The sequence below is a fragment of the Portunus trituberculatus genome, chromosome 23 (genome assembly GCF_017591435.1).
Source record: "Portunus trituberculatus isolate SZX2019 chromosome 23, ASM1759143v1, whole genome shotgun sequence".
Lineage (NCBI taxonomy): Eukaryota > Metazoa > Arthropoda > Malacostraca > Decapoda > Portunidae > Portunus > Portunus trituberculatus.
Genome location: NC_059277.1, coordinates 11,765,820 through 11,783,319, shown reverse-complemented (window position 1 = coordinate 11,783,319; position 17,500 = coordinate 11,765,820). Strand labels below are relative to the sequence as shown.

General features: G+C 41.0%; 1 protein-coding gene across 3 annotated transcripts in view; it reads right to left on the bottom strand.

Moving 5' to 3' along the window:
• Positions 1–17,500, bottom strand: part of LOC123507779 — an 85,468-nt gene that overhangs the window by 35,030 nt on the left and 32,938 nt on the right. For 2 of the 3 annotated variants that reach the window (XM_045260965.1, XM_045260967.1), the window contains exon 2: positions 5,002–5,204. In XM_045260965.1, the coding sequence (XP_045116900.1) occupies positions 5,002–5,203 (202 nt within the window). In that variant the 5' untranslated portion in view covers position 5,204. Of the gene's footprint in view, positions 1–5,001; positions 5,666–17,500 lie in introns of those variants that run through there. The other variant, XM_045260966.1, reaches the window with a different exon arrangement.

Here is a 17,500-nt window from a genome sequence, read left to right as displayed (position 1 = left end):
CGTGTGGCAGAGACGCGCGTTGCTAGTCCCTGATGAGTGATTGGTCAGCTTGTGTTTACGTTTCCTTACACTGTATCGCCTTTTTTCCCTCCCTTGAAGTGGCGCCTCGTGATTGGCTTGCTTCCCTCTCTCACCGCTACCATTTTCAAAGACCGCAGAGACCATTAGCCGAGTTCTAAAGAGTGTTTGTCCTGTTGATAATGCGGAAAACTTGTTATAATGTCATTAGAATTACATATACATCCTTAAAAATCCATGTCACTTCAACTAGAGCCTTTAAAAAGCGTATTTGTTGTGTTGATAATGCAGAAAACTTGTTAACATATCACTAGAATTACATGAACATCTTTAAAAACCCGTGTTACTTCAGCTAGAGCCTTTAAAAAGAGTGTTTGTCCTATTGATAATGCAGAAAACAGAGCTGAACAGTTTATGAATATGACAAGCTGGATTTCTGAGGGTGTTTCTCCTTTGCTCATTTGCCATTAGAACCATAAGAGCACCCTTGAAAACCTGTCACTTAATCAGGGGCATATTTGAGATAGTGGAAGTGGAGCGCTGAACAGTTTATGAATATTACAAGCTGGGTTTGAAGGTGTTTCTCCTGTGAATTCTATAGTAAACTTGTTCATTTGCCATTGGAACTATAAGAGCTTGAAAACTTGTGTCACTTAAGCAGGAGCCTTTTGGGATAGCGGAAGTGGAGCGCTGAACAGTTTATGAATATTACAAGCTGGGTTTCTTAGAGTGTTTCTCCTATGCTCACTTGCCATTAGAACCATAAGAGCACCCTTGAAAACCTGTGTCACTTAAGCAGGAGCCTTCTGGAACAGTGGAAGTACAGCGCTGGACTGTTTATGAGTGTGGTCCAACTCTCGTCACTAATTGGCTAAGCTGATGTTGATTCCGCCTTGTTATGATCGAGTAGGTTTTGCTTTTATTTGTACTGGTCGGTGTTCAATGGCTGTGTGGTGTTCAGGATGGCTACTCAAGGTCTCTCTCCTCTCCCTCTTCCTCTTCCTCTTCCTCTTGGCTGTTTTCTCTTCCTTTTTCTGTTTTGTTTTACTTTTTTTTTTTTTTTTATTTATCTCAGTGTACAGATTTATTTTTTAAGATTCTTCCTCTTCTTCCTTTAGTTTCTTCTTCTTTTCTTTTTATTTTCTTTACTTTTTCTTTTTTTTGTTTTTTTCTCTTCTTTTTCTCTTGTTAAGCTTCTTCCTTTTCTTCTTGTTCGTGTTCTTCGTGTTCTTGATCTTGTTCTTCTTCTTCCTTTAGTTTTTCTTTGCTTCTTTTTCTTCTCTCTCTTGCTGTGTACAGATTGACTCGTTAAGATTCTTCCTCTTCTTCCTCTTCTTCCTCTTCCTCTTCCTCTAGTTTTTCTCTTTCCTCTTGTATTTCTTTTTATATTTTCTCTTTTCCTTTTCCTCTTTCTCTCTCTTTTATCTTTCTTTCTTGAATTGCTGTGCACACATTTACTAGTCAATGTTCTTCCTCTTCCTCTTCCTCTTCCTCTTCCTCTTCCTCTTCCTCTCTCCCTCTTCCTCTTCCTGTGGTTTCTCTCTTTTTCTCTCTTTTGTTCCTCCTGTCTTTTCTCTACATTTCGCATTTCTCTCTCTCTCTCTCTCTCTCTCTCTCTCTCTCTCTGGTATCTTTTCTTTCAATTTCTATCTTTTTCTTTTTCTCCTTCATTTTTTCTCCCCTTATGTTCTTACCTGGCCCTTTCCTCTCTCCCTCTCCCTCTCTATCTCTCCCTCTATCTCTCTCAATCCCTCCTTTCCTCCCTCCATCCCTCTCTCCCTCCCTCCCTCCCTCTCCTTCCTTCCTCGTATCTCTCCTTCCCTTCTCTCATTTCCTTCCCCCTTGGGTTCGTGACTAGGGACTATCAGATCCTAAATAGCGGAAGCTCTCTTAAGACGATTGGATGTGATGTGGTGATCACGGCAACCCGAGGACCGCCGCCAAGAGGACTCACGACGCTTACCTCTGTCTTGGAAGAGGTTTCGATTCCTTGTCTTAGATTTTGAAAGGGATCTAGTGTTTTTAAGGGTGCTTTTTATGTTTTTAGAGTGTTTTTTGTGGTTTCAGTTGGTTTTATATGTTTTGAAGCGGGTTTCTTATGATTCACAACGCTTGCCTCTGTCTTGGAAGGGTTTCGATTCCTTGTGTTAGGTCTTGAAAGGGATCTAGTGTTTTTAAGGCTGTTTTTTGTGATTTTTAGAGTGCTTTTGTGGTTTAGTGGGTTGTTTATGTTCTGAAGTGGGTTTCTTATGGTTCACGAAGCTTGTCTCTATTTTGGAAGGGTTTCGATTCCTTGTGTTGGTTTTTTTAATGGGATCTAGAGTTTTTAAAGGTGTTTTTGTGGTTTCAGTGGACCATTTGTATATTTAAAGGGGTTTTTTATGATTTAGTGCTTTCATGTTGAGTTTTGAAAGGGATTTAATGTTTTTAAGAGTTTTCCATGGTTTCAATTGGTGTTTTTTAATGGTGTTTTCTATGGTTCAGTGTTTTCAAAGGTGTTTTTTTGTTTTTTCAGGCTGTATTAGTGTTTGCAAAGGTGTTTCTTATAATGGCAGTTGTTGTTTGAGGCAGTATTTAAGTTCTTGTGGGGATTCAAAGGTGTTTTCAGGGTTCTGGTAGCAGCTTAGCAGTCTGTAGTGGAAGTTGTTGGTGTTGTCAAGGGTGTTTTTATGATTATCTTCATTTTAATTGATTGTTGTGGAAGTTCTTGGTGTTTTCATGGAAGCTCTATTCATTGTTGTTAGTTTAATTAGTTGTAGGGGAAGTTCTTGCTGTTTTTAAGGTTGTTCTATTCATTCTTAGTAGTTTGATTGGTTGTAGTGGAAGGTATTGGTGTTTTCAAGGAGTTCTATTAATTTTTGGTAGCTTAAGGAGTTGTGGTGGAAGTTATTGTTGTTTTTAAGGTTGTTCTATTCATTCTTGGTAGTTTAATTGGTTGTAGTGAGAGGTATTTGTGTTTTCAAGGGTGTTGTGTTAATCTTAGTGATGTATTAAAGCAGAATTCCTCACCATTAGGGAGTTACTGAATCATGGAAGAGTTTAACGAGGAATCTACACTGAAACCTCCCTTCCGCAAGAGTTCAAATCACAGACAGGAAGGAGAAATACAGCGGCGGGCAGGCAGACGCATTTCCAGGGAGAGCTCGGAATGTTGAAAGAAAACGGGCACTTTTTTTCAGAACAGGTGTGGACTGAAGCGGGAAGGTTAATTAAAGAGTGTGGCTGCGTTTACCTGTCTGTTTTGGCTTGGGTGAGTTTTGACGTGGCCGGGGCGTGCTGATGTGACGCGCGGCCAGGCTGAATGTTTATACGAGTAGAGGGGGAGTTGAAGCCTATATTCTGAAACACTTCCAGGCCTCACTGCACCTTCACTATTTACCAAGGGCTCTAGTTGATGTGACACGGGTTTTTAAGGGTGTTTCTGTAATGCTAGTGACATGTTAACAAGTTTTCCAAGGTCTAGTTGATGTGACACGGGTTTTTAAGGGTGTTTCTGTAATGCTAGTGACATATTAACAAGTTTTCCAGGACTAGTTGAAGTGACACGGGTTTTTAAGGGTGTTTCTATAATTTTAGTGACATGTTAACAAGTTTTCTGCATTATCAACAAGACAAATATTCTTTAGAACTCGGCTAGTGGTCTCTGTGGTCTTTGAAAAGGGTCGTGGTGAAAGTAGGAAGCGTTTCTGACTATGGTACAGAAGGCGATACTTTTTACTTTTAACAGCTAAACACTAACGCTAAAGCACCAATGACTCTTAACCCCTTCAATACTGAGACGCATTTTTAACCTTGAGTTTTGGGTGTGATTAGACGATTCTATTTGCATTAGGAAGGGTCTATGGAGGTCAAAAGATTACTGGTGCTGAGTGAGACGCGCGGTAGGGCAGAATGTTTATGGAGACTGAGTGAGACGCAATAAGGAAATGTCTGGCGGCGGAGTAAGGCGGGTAAACAGCAGGTGAGGGAAAGCTAGGCTGCGATGAGACTCTTGGTGGTGTATTCTAAAACACTTCATCGCTTCACCTTCGCTACATTCTGGACTCAATTTGAAACTACGTGTGACTTTTAGCCCCTTCATTACTGGGACGCGTTATTACCATGAGTTTTGAGTATAATTAGTTGGTTTTATTGACATTAGAAAAGGCTCTATGGAGGTCAGAAGATTATTGGCCACAGTCTTCACTATTTCAATCCCCGTACGAGTTTCTGAAGCTGTATAAAATCACCAAATAGCAAACAGAATGAATATGGAAATGCGTCATGTTACTGAATGGGTTAAGGGTGTTTTTAGGGTTGCAGTGACAGATTAACAAGATTTCTACGTTATTAACTGGAGGAACACTCTTGAGAACCCGCCTCATCACCTCTGTGGCCTTTGAAAATAGTAGCGGTGAGAGAGCAAAGCGTTTATGAGTTTGTCTTGGCTGTATCTCTGTACTGGTGGTGGTGGTGGTGGTGGTGGTGTGGTGGTGATGGTGTCTGGTTTGTATGCTGTATCGTCTCTGTGGTGAATTCATAACGGTGGTGATGATGATGATGATGATAGGAACAGTTGTGATAATTGCAATGATAGTGAAAATAATAAGGACAGTCATATATGTATTGAATCTCTGGTAGTAGTAGTAGTAGTAGTAGTAGTGGTAGTGGTAGTGGTAGTGGTAATATTAATAGTAGTAGTAGTAGTAATAGCAATAGCAATAGTAGTAGTAGTAGTAGAAGAAGAAGAAGAAGAAGCAGTAGTAGTAGTAGTAATAGTAGTAGTAGTAGTAGTAGTAGTAGTAGTAGTAGTAGTAGTAGTAATAAACAGCACCACCATGACAACCACCACCACAACAACAGCAACAACAACAACAACAACAACAACAACAACAACAACAACAAACCACCACGAACAAAACCGACCACAACAAGACACATCAAAACACACACACACAACAACACACCACCAACACACCAACAAAACACATTGCCAACACTTACAGGAGCCACCGGGAGACACACCACGCCAGGACCATCGGGGCGGGGCGAGGCGGGGCGAGGCGGGGCTGGCAGGGGACGGTGAGGCGGGGAAGTCGTGGCAGTCATTACTCAGTCCAGTGGTTACGGGCCCCAGGTCTCGGTGGGCGGCCAGCATTGATCCCCTCGGCAGCAGCGGCAGCAGCAACAGCAGCCCGCGTGACATCCTGGCGCCAGACAAAAGAAACCACGGTCAACACTGTGTTCTCTCCACCGATTCTTGTGTTGATTGTAATATTAGGTTAGGTTAGGTAAGGTAAGGTAAGGTAAGGTAAGGTTAGGTTAAGGTAAGGTTAGGTTAGGTTAGGTTAGGTTAGGTTAGGTAAGGTTAGGTTAGGTTAGGTTAGGTTAGGTTAGGTTACGATAGGTTAGGTGAAATATTGTAATCTTGATTCTAACACTGATTCTATTGTTGAAGTTTGGCTGGTTAGGTGAAGGTAAAGTCTAATCGATTCTAATATTGATCCTATTACTGATTCTAATACTGGACTTCATCTACACGGAAACTAATATCACATCTGTACTTTTTTTTCCTTCATCCTCCCTTTTGTTCCTCCCAGAAGTACACACACACACACACACACACACACACACACACACACACACACACACACACACACACACACACACACACACACACACACACACACACACACACACACACTCTCTCTCTCTCTCTCTCTCTCTCTCTCTCTCTCTCTCTCTCTCTCTCTCTCTCTCTCTCTCTCTCTGTACAATTATTCAAGGCGGCAACAAGTGTCGAGGTGTCATTAACAAGGTCTTAAAACGTGCCTCACTTTTTTTTTCTTATTTTTCTCCCACGCAGTTTAACATTTCGTGCAGTCGCCACTCTCTACCTCTCCCCCGCCCCCAACGCGCCCTCCAGTGAAAGGAAGTAAATATGTAGAGTAAGAAATGTGGTGAATCCAAATAAAAGGGAATTAGGAAAAGTGTTAATAAGTAGATAAATGAATAGTTTTTTTTTCCTTCAACTCTAGAAATCCCATTAAAAACGTGAATCTTTTTAACTAGAGCCTTTGGAAATAGTCGTAAAAGAGCAAAGCGTTTCTCATTACGGTTGATCCTGTATCTTTCTTACACTTGTTCTCTTCTCTCATCTCCATTTCCACCTTTTTCTCTTTCTATTTTTCTTTTCCATATTCAGAAACTCCTTCCTCTCTCACAGCGACAATTTTTCAAGTCCTCGTAGACAACTAGCCGTGTTTTGAAGACAGTTTTTCTTGCTAATCCATCACCAAAACCATAGAAATACCCTCAAAAACATGAGTATCTTTAACTAGACCCTTTGGAAACAGTCGTAAAAGAGCAAAGCGTTTGTCAATACGGCTGATACTTATTTTACATTTCTCTTCTCTCATCGCCATTTCCACCTATATTTTTCCTTTCCACGTCATGCATCTCTCCTACACTTCCCCTCTTCTGTATCTTAACCTTCTCCTCCCTCTCTATTCTAGCTCAGTCACATCACTTCAATCAGCTCACCACAAGCACTGAGGTGAGGAAGGGAACAATGCAGCAATGAAGTGACGAGATGACATGAGCTCCTGAATACGCTGACTGTTCGTTCCCTGTTCCCTTGTCCTCTTGTACTCTTCTTGGTCTCTTGTTCCCTTCCCTCCCTGATTGATCATGTTCGCACCCTTATTTGTTGCTCTTGTTGGTTAATGTGTTTGGTTTCAGCCCAGCCACGTGGAACTAGTCAGACTCAGCTGCTGTGTGTGTGTGTGTGTGTGTGTGTGTGTGTGTGTGGAAAGAGATTGGTTTGTTTTTTGATGGCTTGTGTTTCTTGGATGTTGCAAGATTTTTTCGTGTCTTTTTATTTACATTGCATTTGCAGGGTTTTTATAATTTTGTTGTTGTTATTATTGTTGTTGTTGTTGTTGTTGTATATACCGTCACGATTCGTACGTAGTTTGTATTTGTAGATCATTTAGGTGGATAAAAATGGAACCCCAATAAAATATCAAAACAGCAAGTAATACACACACACACACACACACACACACACACACACACACACACACACACACACACACACACACACACACACACACACACACACACACACACACACACACACAGTTTGCATTAGTAAGTGAAGAGAGACGATGTGAAGGAAATACCACGACTACAAACCAGCAAAATACTAACGAGGGAAAGGAATAGAGCAGAGGAGGAATAGGTTACAAGTGAGAAGAATATTGGTTGCATGAAGGTAAATACTACAGAGTGAGAGGGAGTGATGTCATGAGCTGCACTGAATCACTTGTCTGTAAAGCAAGGAGGATTTAGTGCGGCGAGAAATGAAGAGCTTGTGTTAAGAGAGAGAGAGAGAGAGAGAGAGAGAGAGAGAGAGAGAGAGAGAGAGAGAGAGAGACGTGAAGACCAAGACCTGGGTGTGACTACTACTACTACTACTACTACTACTACTACTACTACTACTACTACTACTAAACCAAGAAGACTAATGAGATATGCTACAACAACAACAACAACAACAACAACTACTACTACTACTACTACTACTACTACTACTACTACTACTACTACTACTACTACTACTACTACTACTACTACTATTACTACTATTAGGACCAAGAAGGGTAGAAGTCTAGTGCTGATTATGTTCCTTTTAGCACTTAAGCCCGATACACTCAATACTACTCTCACTCACTCACTCACTCACTCACTCAATTACTCACTCCTTGGTTTGCTCCCTCATCAATTTCTCTCTCTCTCTCTCTCTCTCTCTCTCTCTCTCTCTCTCTCTCTCTCTCTCTCTCTCTCTCTCTCTCTCTCTCTCTCGCGTGTGGTCCTGCCTGTTATTTCCTAATGTATATTAATGATGAAAACCACATTAGATGATGGACTCCATATTAAAAGAGAGAGAGAGAGAGAGAGAGAGAGAGAGAGAGAGAGAGAGAGAGAGAGAGAGAGGGGAGAGTGCTAAAAATCTACATGAATGAATATACTCTTTACTTATTTATTTGTTTTTATATGTATACCAGTATTTTAAAACTGTCCATGTGTTAGTGATGTATAGAATGTATGAAAGACGAGGCGTATACATGAGTTAAGTGTCTGGAAATTGTGGTGGTCTATGTATACAAGTGTCCGAGATATACATAGATATACATAGCCAGGGTGGAATGTATAGATCACTGAGTTGGCTTTATGTATTATTTGTGTGGTCAATGAAATGTCTATCCATCTCTCTCTCTCTCTCTCTCTCTCTCTCTCTCTCTCTCTCTCTCTCTCTCTCTCTCTCTCTCTCTCTCTCTCTCTCTCTCTCTCTCTCTCTCTCTCTCTGTGTGTGTGTGTGTGTGTGTGTGTGTCTATTGATCTATCTATCTTTCTATGTCTATCTATTATCTGTTTTTCCATCTACCTGTCTATCTATCTATCGATCTATATTTCTCTCTCTGTCTCTCAATCTATCTATGTCTCTCTCTTTCTCTATCAATCTCTCTATGCTTATCTTTCTGCTATCTATCTACCTATCTATCCATTTATCTATCTACCTCTATCTATCTATCTATCAATCTACCAATAAAAGAACCACCACGAGAAATATACATAGCTCTCTGTATATCGTGGTACTGAAGCTTCACTCATACACACACTCATACACTCAATTTAACACACACACACACACACACACACACACACACACACACACACACACACACACACACACACACCAGGGAAACACACATATTAATACGTCACATACACCTATACGTACACATAAATGGCTGTATATGAAGAAAAATAACAATAATAATAATAATAACATAAAAAATACACGAACGAATGAATGAAAGAATGAAAAAAAGATTCACAACAGAAAAAAAACTAAACACTTGTGTATACCGAGCTTAGAGGCAAACACATACACACACACACACACACACGTACATACATACATACATACATACAATGACTTGCTGAATTCGGCCTGTCCCGCCCACCTAATGCATAATTTAGTTGGGGAAGGTGTGGTGAAAAGAGGAAAGGAAGGGGAAGGATACTTGTGTGTGTGTGTGTGTGTGTGTGTGTGTGTGTTCGACCCCCAGATTAGTTTAGGTCAGCGTGGATCTATAGTTTCTAGTTCCTTCTTATTTCCTTACTTCGTTTCCTTGTTTTCTTTCTTTTTTTTTCGTCTTTTTCTATCTTTATTTCCGTTTTTTTCCTTTTCTTTTTATTTTTTACTTTCCTTTTTCCTTTTCTTGCTTGATTTGTTGTAGATTTGTCCTTTTCCTATCTCTCTCTCTCTCTCTCTCTCTCTCTCTCTCTCTCTCTCTCTCTCTCTCTCTCTCTCTCTCTCTCTCTCTCTCTCTCTCTCTCTCTCTCTCAAGTACCAATCAATACTTATGACACCTAATATTTTTTCTCACGGTTATTATTATTTTCTCTATTTCCTTCACTGTATTTTTCTTTATTATTTTCCCGATAGACAGACAGACAGACAGACACACACACACACACACACACACACACACACACACACACACACACAGGTATACACATAGACACACACGCACACACACACACACACGCACACACGCTCTGACCAAGAAAGCGATGGTAGGAATGTTTCTGTGTGTGTGTGTGTGTGTGTGTGTGTGTGTGTGTGTGTGTGTGTGTGTTCATTGTTCTGATGAGATAATAACGGCCTCACTTTCTTACTCTTCATGACGACACACACACACACACACACACACACACACACACACACACACACACACACACACACACGAATTATTCAAAAGCAGAAATCTTCCCCTCCCCTCCTCCTCCTCCTCCTCCTCCTCCTCCTCCTCCTCCTCCTCCATGTGTAACTCGAGAAAATCCATATAATCGAAGAGAGAGAGAGAGAGAGAGAGAGAGAGAGAGAGAGAGAGAGAGAGAGAGAGAGAGAGAGAGTATTATAAAGCGGAACTCACGAAATGTTGTGAATCAAGACGAAATAAAGTAAAAAAAAAGAAAAAGAAAAAAAAACTTTGCTTCTGTTTGTTTGGGTTAACGGTGTGTTGTTTGTTATCATTCTCTCTCTCTCTCTCTCTCTCTCTCTCTCTCTCTCTCTCTCTCTCTCTCTCTCTCATATTTTGATTGCCAGACATGTGCTCGTGCGTGGGGTTAAATATAAATTGAAGTTACTAAGAGAGAGAGAGAGAGAGAGAGAGAGAGAGAGAGAGAGAGAGAGAGAGAGAGAGAGTTCAAAAGATAAACTTCATTGCCACATTCTCTCTCTCTCTCTCTCTCTCTCTCTCTCTCTCTCTCTCTCTCTCTCTCATAAACTAATGTATTCAACCTTCTTACGAAATGATAAGATTCTTGCCTTGAATAATAACAGAAATAATAACAATAATAATAATAATAATAATAATAATAATAATAATAATATGATAATGATAATGATAATGACAGCAGCGATTGAATGAAATAAAATATGCGAATTAGGTATGTGTGTGTGTGTGTGTGTGTGTGTGTGTGTGTGTGTGTGTGTGTGTGTGTGGAATTCATTGATCTTTTATTGTGAAAAGTAGTATTTGTAGTAGTAATAGTAGTAAAGAAGTAGTAGTAGTAGTAGTAGTAGTAGTGATGGTGATAGTAATAGTAGTAGTAGTAATAGTAGTAATGGTAGTAGTAGTAGTAGTGGTAGTAGTAGTAGTAGTAGTAATGGTTATAGTAGTAGTAGTAGTAATGGTTAGTAGTAGTAGTAGTAGTAGTAGTAGTAGTAGTAGTAGTAGTAGTAATAGTGGTTGTGATTGTAGTAGTAGTAGTAGTAGTAGTAGTAGTAGTAGTAGTAGTAGTAGTAGTAGTAGTAGTAGTAGAAGTAATGGGAGTAATAGTAATAGTAGTAGTAGCAGTAGTAGTAGAGGTATGATTGCAGTAGTAGTAGTAGTAGTAGTAGTGGTTATGATAGTAGTAGTAGTAGTAGTAGTGGTTATGATAGTAGTAGTAGTAGTAGTAGTGGTTATGATAGTGGTAGTAGTAGTGGTTATGATAGTAGTAGTAGTAGTAGTAGTAGTAGTAGTGACAGTAGTAGTATTTTTCTTTTCCTTCCTTTTCTTTCATATTCCGTTCCTTTTATCGTTCAGTCTCGCACCTTCCATCCTCTCTCTCTCTCTCTCTCTCTCTCTCTCTCTCTCTCTCTCTCTCCGACACAGGCACACGTCAGGCGGGCGCATGCTGTTAATATTACCCCTGTTTTATGTCCAATTATGTAATTTACACGCAGAGAGAGAGAGAGAGAGAGAGAGAGAGAGAGAGAGAGAGAGAGAGAGTGTAACTATAAATCATAATTGTATGGGGATTTCAAAGTTAATGAGGTTACTACTACTACTACTACTACTACTACTACTACTACTACTACTACTACTACTACTACTACTACTACTACTGCAGAATTATCACAGAGGAAGAGTTAATTAGCAAGGTGAATGGGAGGGAGGGAGGGAGAGAGAGGGTGGGAGAGGTAGGGGAGGAGGAGGAGGGAAGGAGAGGGAGGAGGAGGAGGTGGAAGGGAGAGAGGGAGAGAGGGAGGGGAGAGAGGGAGGGAGGGAGGGGGAGAGGAGGAGGTACAGGACATGAGGTACGAAGGTTGTGTGTGAATGTACCAACAGATAAATTCTTAATGTTGAGTTTTTATTTCCGCATTCGTGAGAGAGAGAGAGAGAGAGAGAGAGAGAGAGAGAGAGAGAGAGAGGAGAGGGAGAGGGAGAGGGATAGAGAGAGAGGGACAGGGAGAGTAGGTTGGAGAATGATGGTAAAGTAGGCCCATTAGATAAACAAGTAAGAGAGTAAGTAGATTGTTTAAGCTGAAGGAAAAGTAAGCAGGTGTTGAGAGATGCAATTTACACACACACACACACACACACACACACACACACACACACACACAGTAAAATCTCTCTTCATCCTCCTCTTTTTCTACCTCCTCTTCTACCTCCTCCTCCTCCTCCTCCTCCTCCTCCATCACCTCCCCTCCTCACCACCTCCTCTTCACTTCCACTCACACATTTACGAGTAGAGGAAAGGCAGCGTGATAATTCCTTGGTAAAGTCGCAGTGCAGTAAACTCAAGCACAGGAAGGTAATCAAAGGTGCTAAAGGAAGGAAGGAAGGTGCTTAGTGCTTACTCCGCCCCACCTCCCATCCCTCCGCCGGTGCTGTTTGGGTGGTGCTGGTTCAAAGTGGTGCTCCTCAAGGGCTTATTTCACTCCATTCTCCCTCCTTGCTTTGCTTTATCACAATCAGTAGTTTCAGGTTGTAGGAGAGAAGTAAGAGTAAAAAGTAATGTGTGGAAAGTAAGGGAGAAGGAGTAGCAAGAAGGAGTAAGAGGAGCGTGTAACATAAGAGTGATTGAATGCTTTGGTTGAAATTTTTAACGTAACCTAACCCAACCTAACCTAACCTTACCTTACCCAACCTAACCTAACCTAACCTAACCAAACCTAACCTTACCTTACCCAACCCAACCTAACCCAACCTAACCTAATCTTACCCAACCTAACTTAACCTAACCTTACTCAACCTAATTTAACCTAACCTTACCTTACCCAACCTAACTTAACGTACCCTAACCTAACCTAACCAACCCAACCCAACCCAACCCAACCTAACCCATCCCAACCCAAATGAAATTACTACTACTACTACTACTACTACTACTACTACTACTACTACTACTACTACTATACTACCTTCGGAGCACCATATATCCAAACACCACAGAGACAACTAACCTTATTCTTCAGACTGTTTCTCCTTTTAATAATATATAAATCTTATTAATCTACCACTCCACCCTCCAAATCACAACTATTTTCAAAGGCTACCGGGATGATTAGCAGGGTCTTTCAAGGGTGTCACTCCTCTTAATGCAGAAATGGTGTTAATGTGTCACTTGAGTCATAGAAACATCCTTACAAACCCGCGTCACTTCAACTATAGAACGAGTAAAGCCGTTTGAAGGCATTGGAGGTGAGAAAGTGTTGAGAATATTGTTACAAAACTCGTGACACCCCACACAGCTCAGAGGTAACCCGGAAGAGAGAGAGAGAGAGAGAGAGAGAGAGAGAGAGAGAGTTGGCGCCGCTGACACCTTTCTCGTCTATTTAGCAATCCAGTAGTGGTAGTAGTAGTAGTAGTAGTAGTAGTAGTGGTGGTAGTAGTAGTGGTGGAAGTAGAAGTAGTAGTAGTGGTGGGTGGTAGTAGTAGTAGTAGTGGTGGTGGTGGAAGAGCTAGTGGCAGTGGTAGTGGTAGTGTAATAGAGTGGTGGTAGTAGTAGTAGTAGTAGGTAGTAGTAGTAGTAGTAGTAGTAGCAGTAGTAGTAGTAGTAGTAGTAGTAGTAGTAGTTCTAGTAGTAGTAGTAGTAGTAGTAGTAGTAGTAGTAGTAGCAATAATAGTAGTAGTAGTAGTAGTAACAATAGTAGTAATAGTGATCGTGATGGTGTAAAAAGAATAGAAAAAAATGGTAGTAGTTTTAGTAGTAATAGTAGTAGTAGTAGTAGTAGTAGTAGTAGTAGTAATAGCAGGAGTACTGGTAGCAGTAGTAGTAGAATAGTAGAAATAGTATTTGTACCATAAATGAATGTGAGAAAGCATTATAATCGAAACCCCCGAGAGAGAGAGAGAGAGAGAGAGAGAGAGAGAGAGAGAGAGAGAGAGAGAGAGAGAGAGAGAGGGTAGTAGGAAGTAATAAGGCAATCAATACATAAAGAGTACCATGAATAAGTAAGGAGTGAGTGAACGGGAGGGAAAGACAACGAACAAAAAAGAAATGAGAGAGAGAGAGAGAGAGAGAGAGAGAGAGAGAGAGAGAGAGAGAGAGAGAGAGAGAGAGAGAGAGAGAGAGAGAGAAAGGCTCCTGCTGTCTAGACTAAGCGGCGCCTTCACGTTGCTACCCTCATGACTAACAAAAATAGTTCCCCTCGTTAATTCTTTCTCTAACTTAACCTAACATGAACCTAACCTAACCTAACCTAACCTAACCTTACCTAACCTAACAGAACCTAATATGAACTAACCCTTCCTAACCTAACCTAACTTAACCTAACCTAACGTAACTTCAGCTGACCTGAATTAATTAACCATAAACCCAAACTAACTTGGCTTTAATCTAACTTTACCTAACATTAAGTAATCTTACTATAACTTGATCGTAACCTAACCTAACCTAACCTATCTTAACCGAACCTAACCTAACCTATCTTAACCGAACCTAACCTAACCTAACCTAACCTAACCTAACCTTACCTTACCTAACCTTACCTAACCTAACCTTACCTAACCTTACCTAACCTCACCTCACCTCACCCCACCTCACCTAACCTAACCTAACCTCACCTCACCTCACCTAACCCAACCTAACCAAACCAAAACCATACAAACCCAACCCAACCTCCCCTCCCCTCACCCAACCTAACCTAACCTAAGCTAACCCACCACTCCATGCAACACAGCAGTATCAAGAGACGCAGAAGAGGCAGTGGCGACGATATACAAGAAATCTTTAGGAGCAGGAAGAGAGAGAGAGAAGTTTAGATATATGACCAGTAGCTTATCACCAATCCATATATCTATCAGAGAGAGAGAGAGAGAGAGAGAGAGAGAGAGAGAGAGAGAGAGAGAGAGAGAGAGAAAAGAATAAATATGGAAAGAATTAGGCAAGAAAAAAGAGGAAATGAAAGAAAAATAAAACAAAATAGAGAGAGAGAGAGAGAGAGAGAGAGAGAGAGAGAGAGGAGAGGGAGAGAGAGAGGTATGGTGTATAGGGGGTGTGGGGAGTGTATGGGGGAGAATAGGGAGGTTCGTATGGGTGAAGTTCCTGTATATAATGGTTTTATTGATGAAAAATGTGGTAATTCTCTCTCTCTCTCTCTCTCTCTCTCTCTCTCTCTCTCTCTCTCTCTCTCTCTCTAAGGACGGTCAGTGCCATCCTTAGTATAGATTATCGACAGAACTGTGTGTGTGTGTGTGTGTGTGTGTGTGTGTGTGTGTGTGTGTGTGTGTGTGTGCATTTGGTTGTTATATGCATGGGAAAATAAGCTTACCATGTGTGTGTGTGTGTGTGTGTGTGTGTGTGTGTGTGTGTGTGTGTGTGTGTGTGTGTGTGTATGTACGTCTAATTACACATCGATGGGGTTATGTACGTTTTGCGTGCGTGTGCGTATTTCTGTGTGTAGTTTTTTTTCTTTTTTCTTGTAAGTTACGGGCATTGATTATTGGCGTGTGTGTGTGCGTGATCTTGCCATGTGTGTGTGTGTGTGTGTGTGTGTGTGTGTGTGTGTGTGTGTGTGTGTGTACTACTACTGCCACATACAGACACACACACACACACACACACACACACACACGATCAAGAAACGAATGTACATAGCAAATACACTCACATAAAATGATAAATACAGTGACTTTATCGACTCTCTCTCTCTCTCTCTCTCTCTCTCTCTCTCTCTCTCTCTCTCTCTCTCTCTCTCATCTATTATTCACCACACCGTTCAAATAGAAAGAAATAAGCGAACATGAAGGAGAAAACGGATAAAGAGAGAGAGAGAGAGAGAGAGAGAGAGAGAGAGAGAGAGAGAGAGAGAGAGAGAGAGAGAGCAAAACGGTAAAGACAGAACTTTTCATTTCGTTAATACGGAAATAAAATAAATAAAAGAGAGAGAGAGAGAGAGAGAGAGAGAGAGAGAGAGAGAGAGAGAGAGAGAGAGAGAGAGAGTTGAAAAGAAGAATAAAAGAGAGAGAGAAAGAATGAACGGATATGGAATGATAAAGAGAGAGAGAGAGAGAGAGAGAGAGAGAGAGAGAGAGAGAGAGAGAGAGAGAGAGAGAAATAAAGATATATAATGAAAGGGTTGGGTAACAATAAGGACATTGATGAAGGAAGGAAGGAAGGAAGGAAGGAAGGAAGGAAGGAAGGAAAAATGAAGAAAAAAGGAAAAAAATAAATAGTAACGAGAAGAGAAAGATAAAAGATAAAGGGATGAAATAAATGAATAAATAAATGAAGAAAGAAGAATGGAAAGAGAGAGAGAGAGAGAGAGAGAGAGAGAGAGAGAGAGAGAGAGAGAGAGAGAGAGAATTGGTGATGAAACAAGGGAAGAGGGAAGGAGAGAAGGAAGGAAGGAAAGGAGGAAAAGAAAAGAAGATGAAGGAAAGATGATACTGAAGGGAAGGAGGAGGAGGAGGAGGAGGAGGAGGAGGAGGAGGAGGAGGAGGAGAAGGAGGAGGAAGGAAACAAGACAATAATGAGCAGAGAGAAAGAATACATGACTGAGAAACCAAAGAAGAGAAGAGGAAGAAGAAGAAGAAGAAGAAGAAGAAGAAGAAGAAGAAGAAGAAGAAGAAGAAGAAGAAGAAATTGATGACATGAAAGAACTAAGATGATGATAAAGATGATAAAAGATAAAGAAGAAAAGGAAGAAGAGGAAAATGACAAAAAAAGGAAGAACAAGAACAAGAACAAGAAGAACAAGAAACACACCCATAACAACAACAACAATAACAATAACAACAATAACAACAACAAACACACTCACACAGGAATAAAAAGTGAAAGGAACAGAAAAAGCACAAGAAAGCTTCATAAGACAACTAATGAAACGTAGTGAGGCGCGGAACATCTGAGTCAGCGTGTGTGTGTGTGTGGTACGGGATGCCAGGGAGTCGGGCTGGGCTAGGCTGGGCTGGGCTGGGTGGCGCGGGGATGTTGGCGGATGGAGCGGGGTAGAGTGGGGGTCCAGGGATTAGCAGCGGCAAGAAAGGCGAGAGAGAGGAGAGAGAGACGGGCAGTAAAACACACAAGGAAGGCAAAATGGGACTGTTTTCTGACACACTTTGCTCTCTCACTATTTTCAAAGGCCACGGAGATGATTTGCCGGGTTGTCTACACTGTTTCTCTAGTTAAAAGTGTAGAGATCTTGTTACCGTGTCATTTAAACCGTAGAAACACTTTTGAAAACCCGTGTAACTTTTTTTAATTTGCCTTGAAACGCTTTGTTCTCTCTCCACGACTATTTTCAAAGGTTACAGAAGTGACTAGTCGGGTTCTCATGAATTATGTAAAAACACCCTAAAAAACGCGTGGAACTTGTTTAAATAAGACTGTGTGCTTAAAACGCTTTGCTCTCTCTCAACGACAATTTTCAAAAGCCACAGGAATGATTAGCCAGGTTTCCACGAGTGTTTCCCCTGTAGCTACTGAAGAAACCTTGTCAATACCTCACTAGAACCATAAAAATCACCTTTAAAACAACAAACTGCCTCACCACAAGTATATAATTTCAAAGCCCACAGAGATGAAAACCAAGATTCCCAACACTGTTTCTCCTGTTAAGAATGTAAAAAACAACTGGAGGCAGAAACACTAACAGCAACCAGAGCCTTGAGAGTGTAGTGGCAGTAAGGGCAGAGACGAGTGAGTGAGTGTA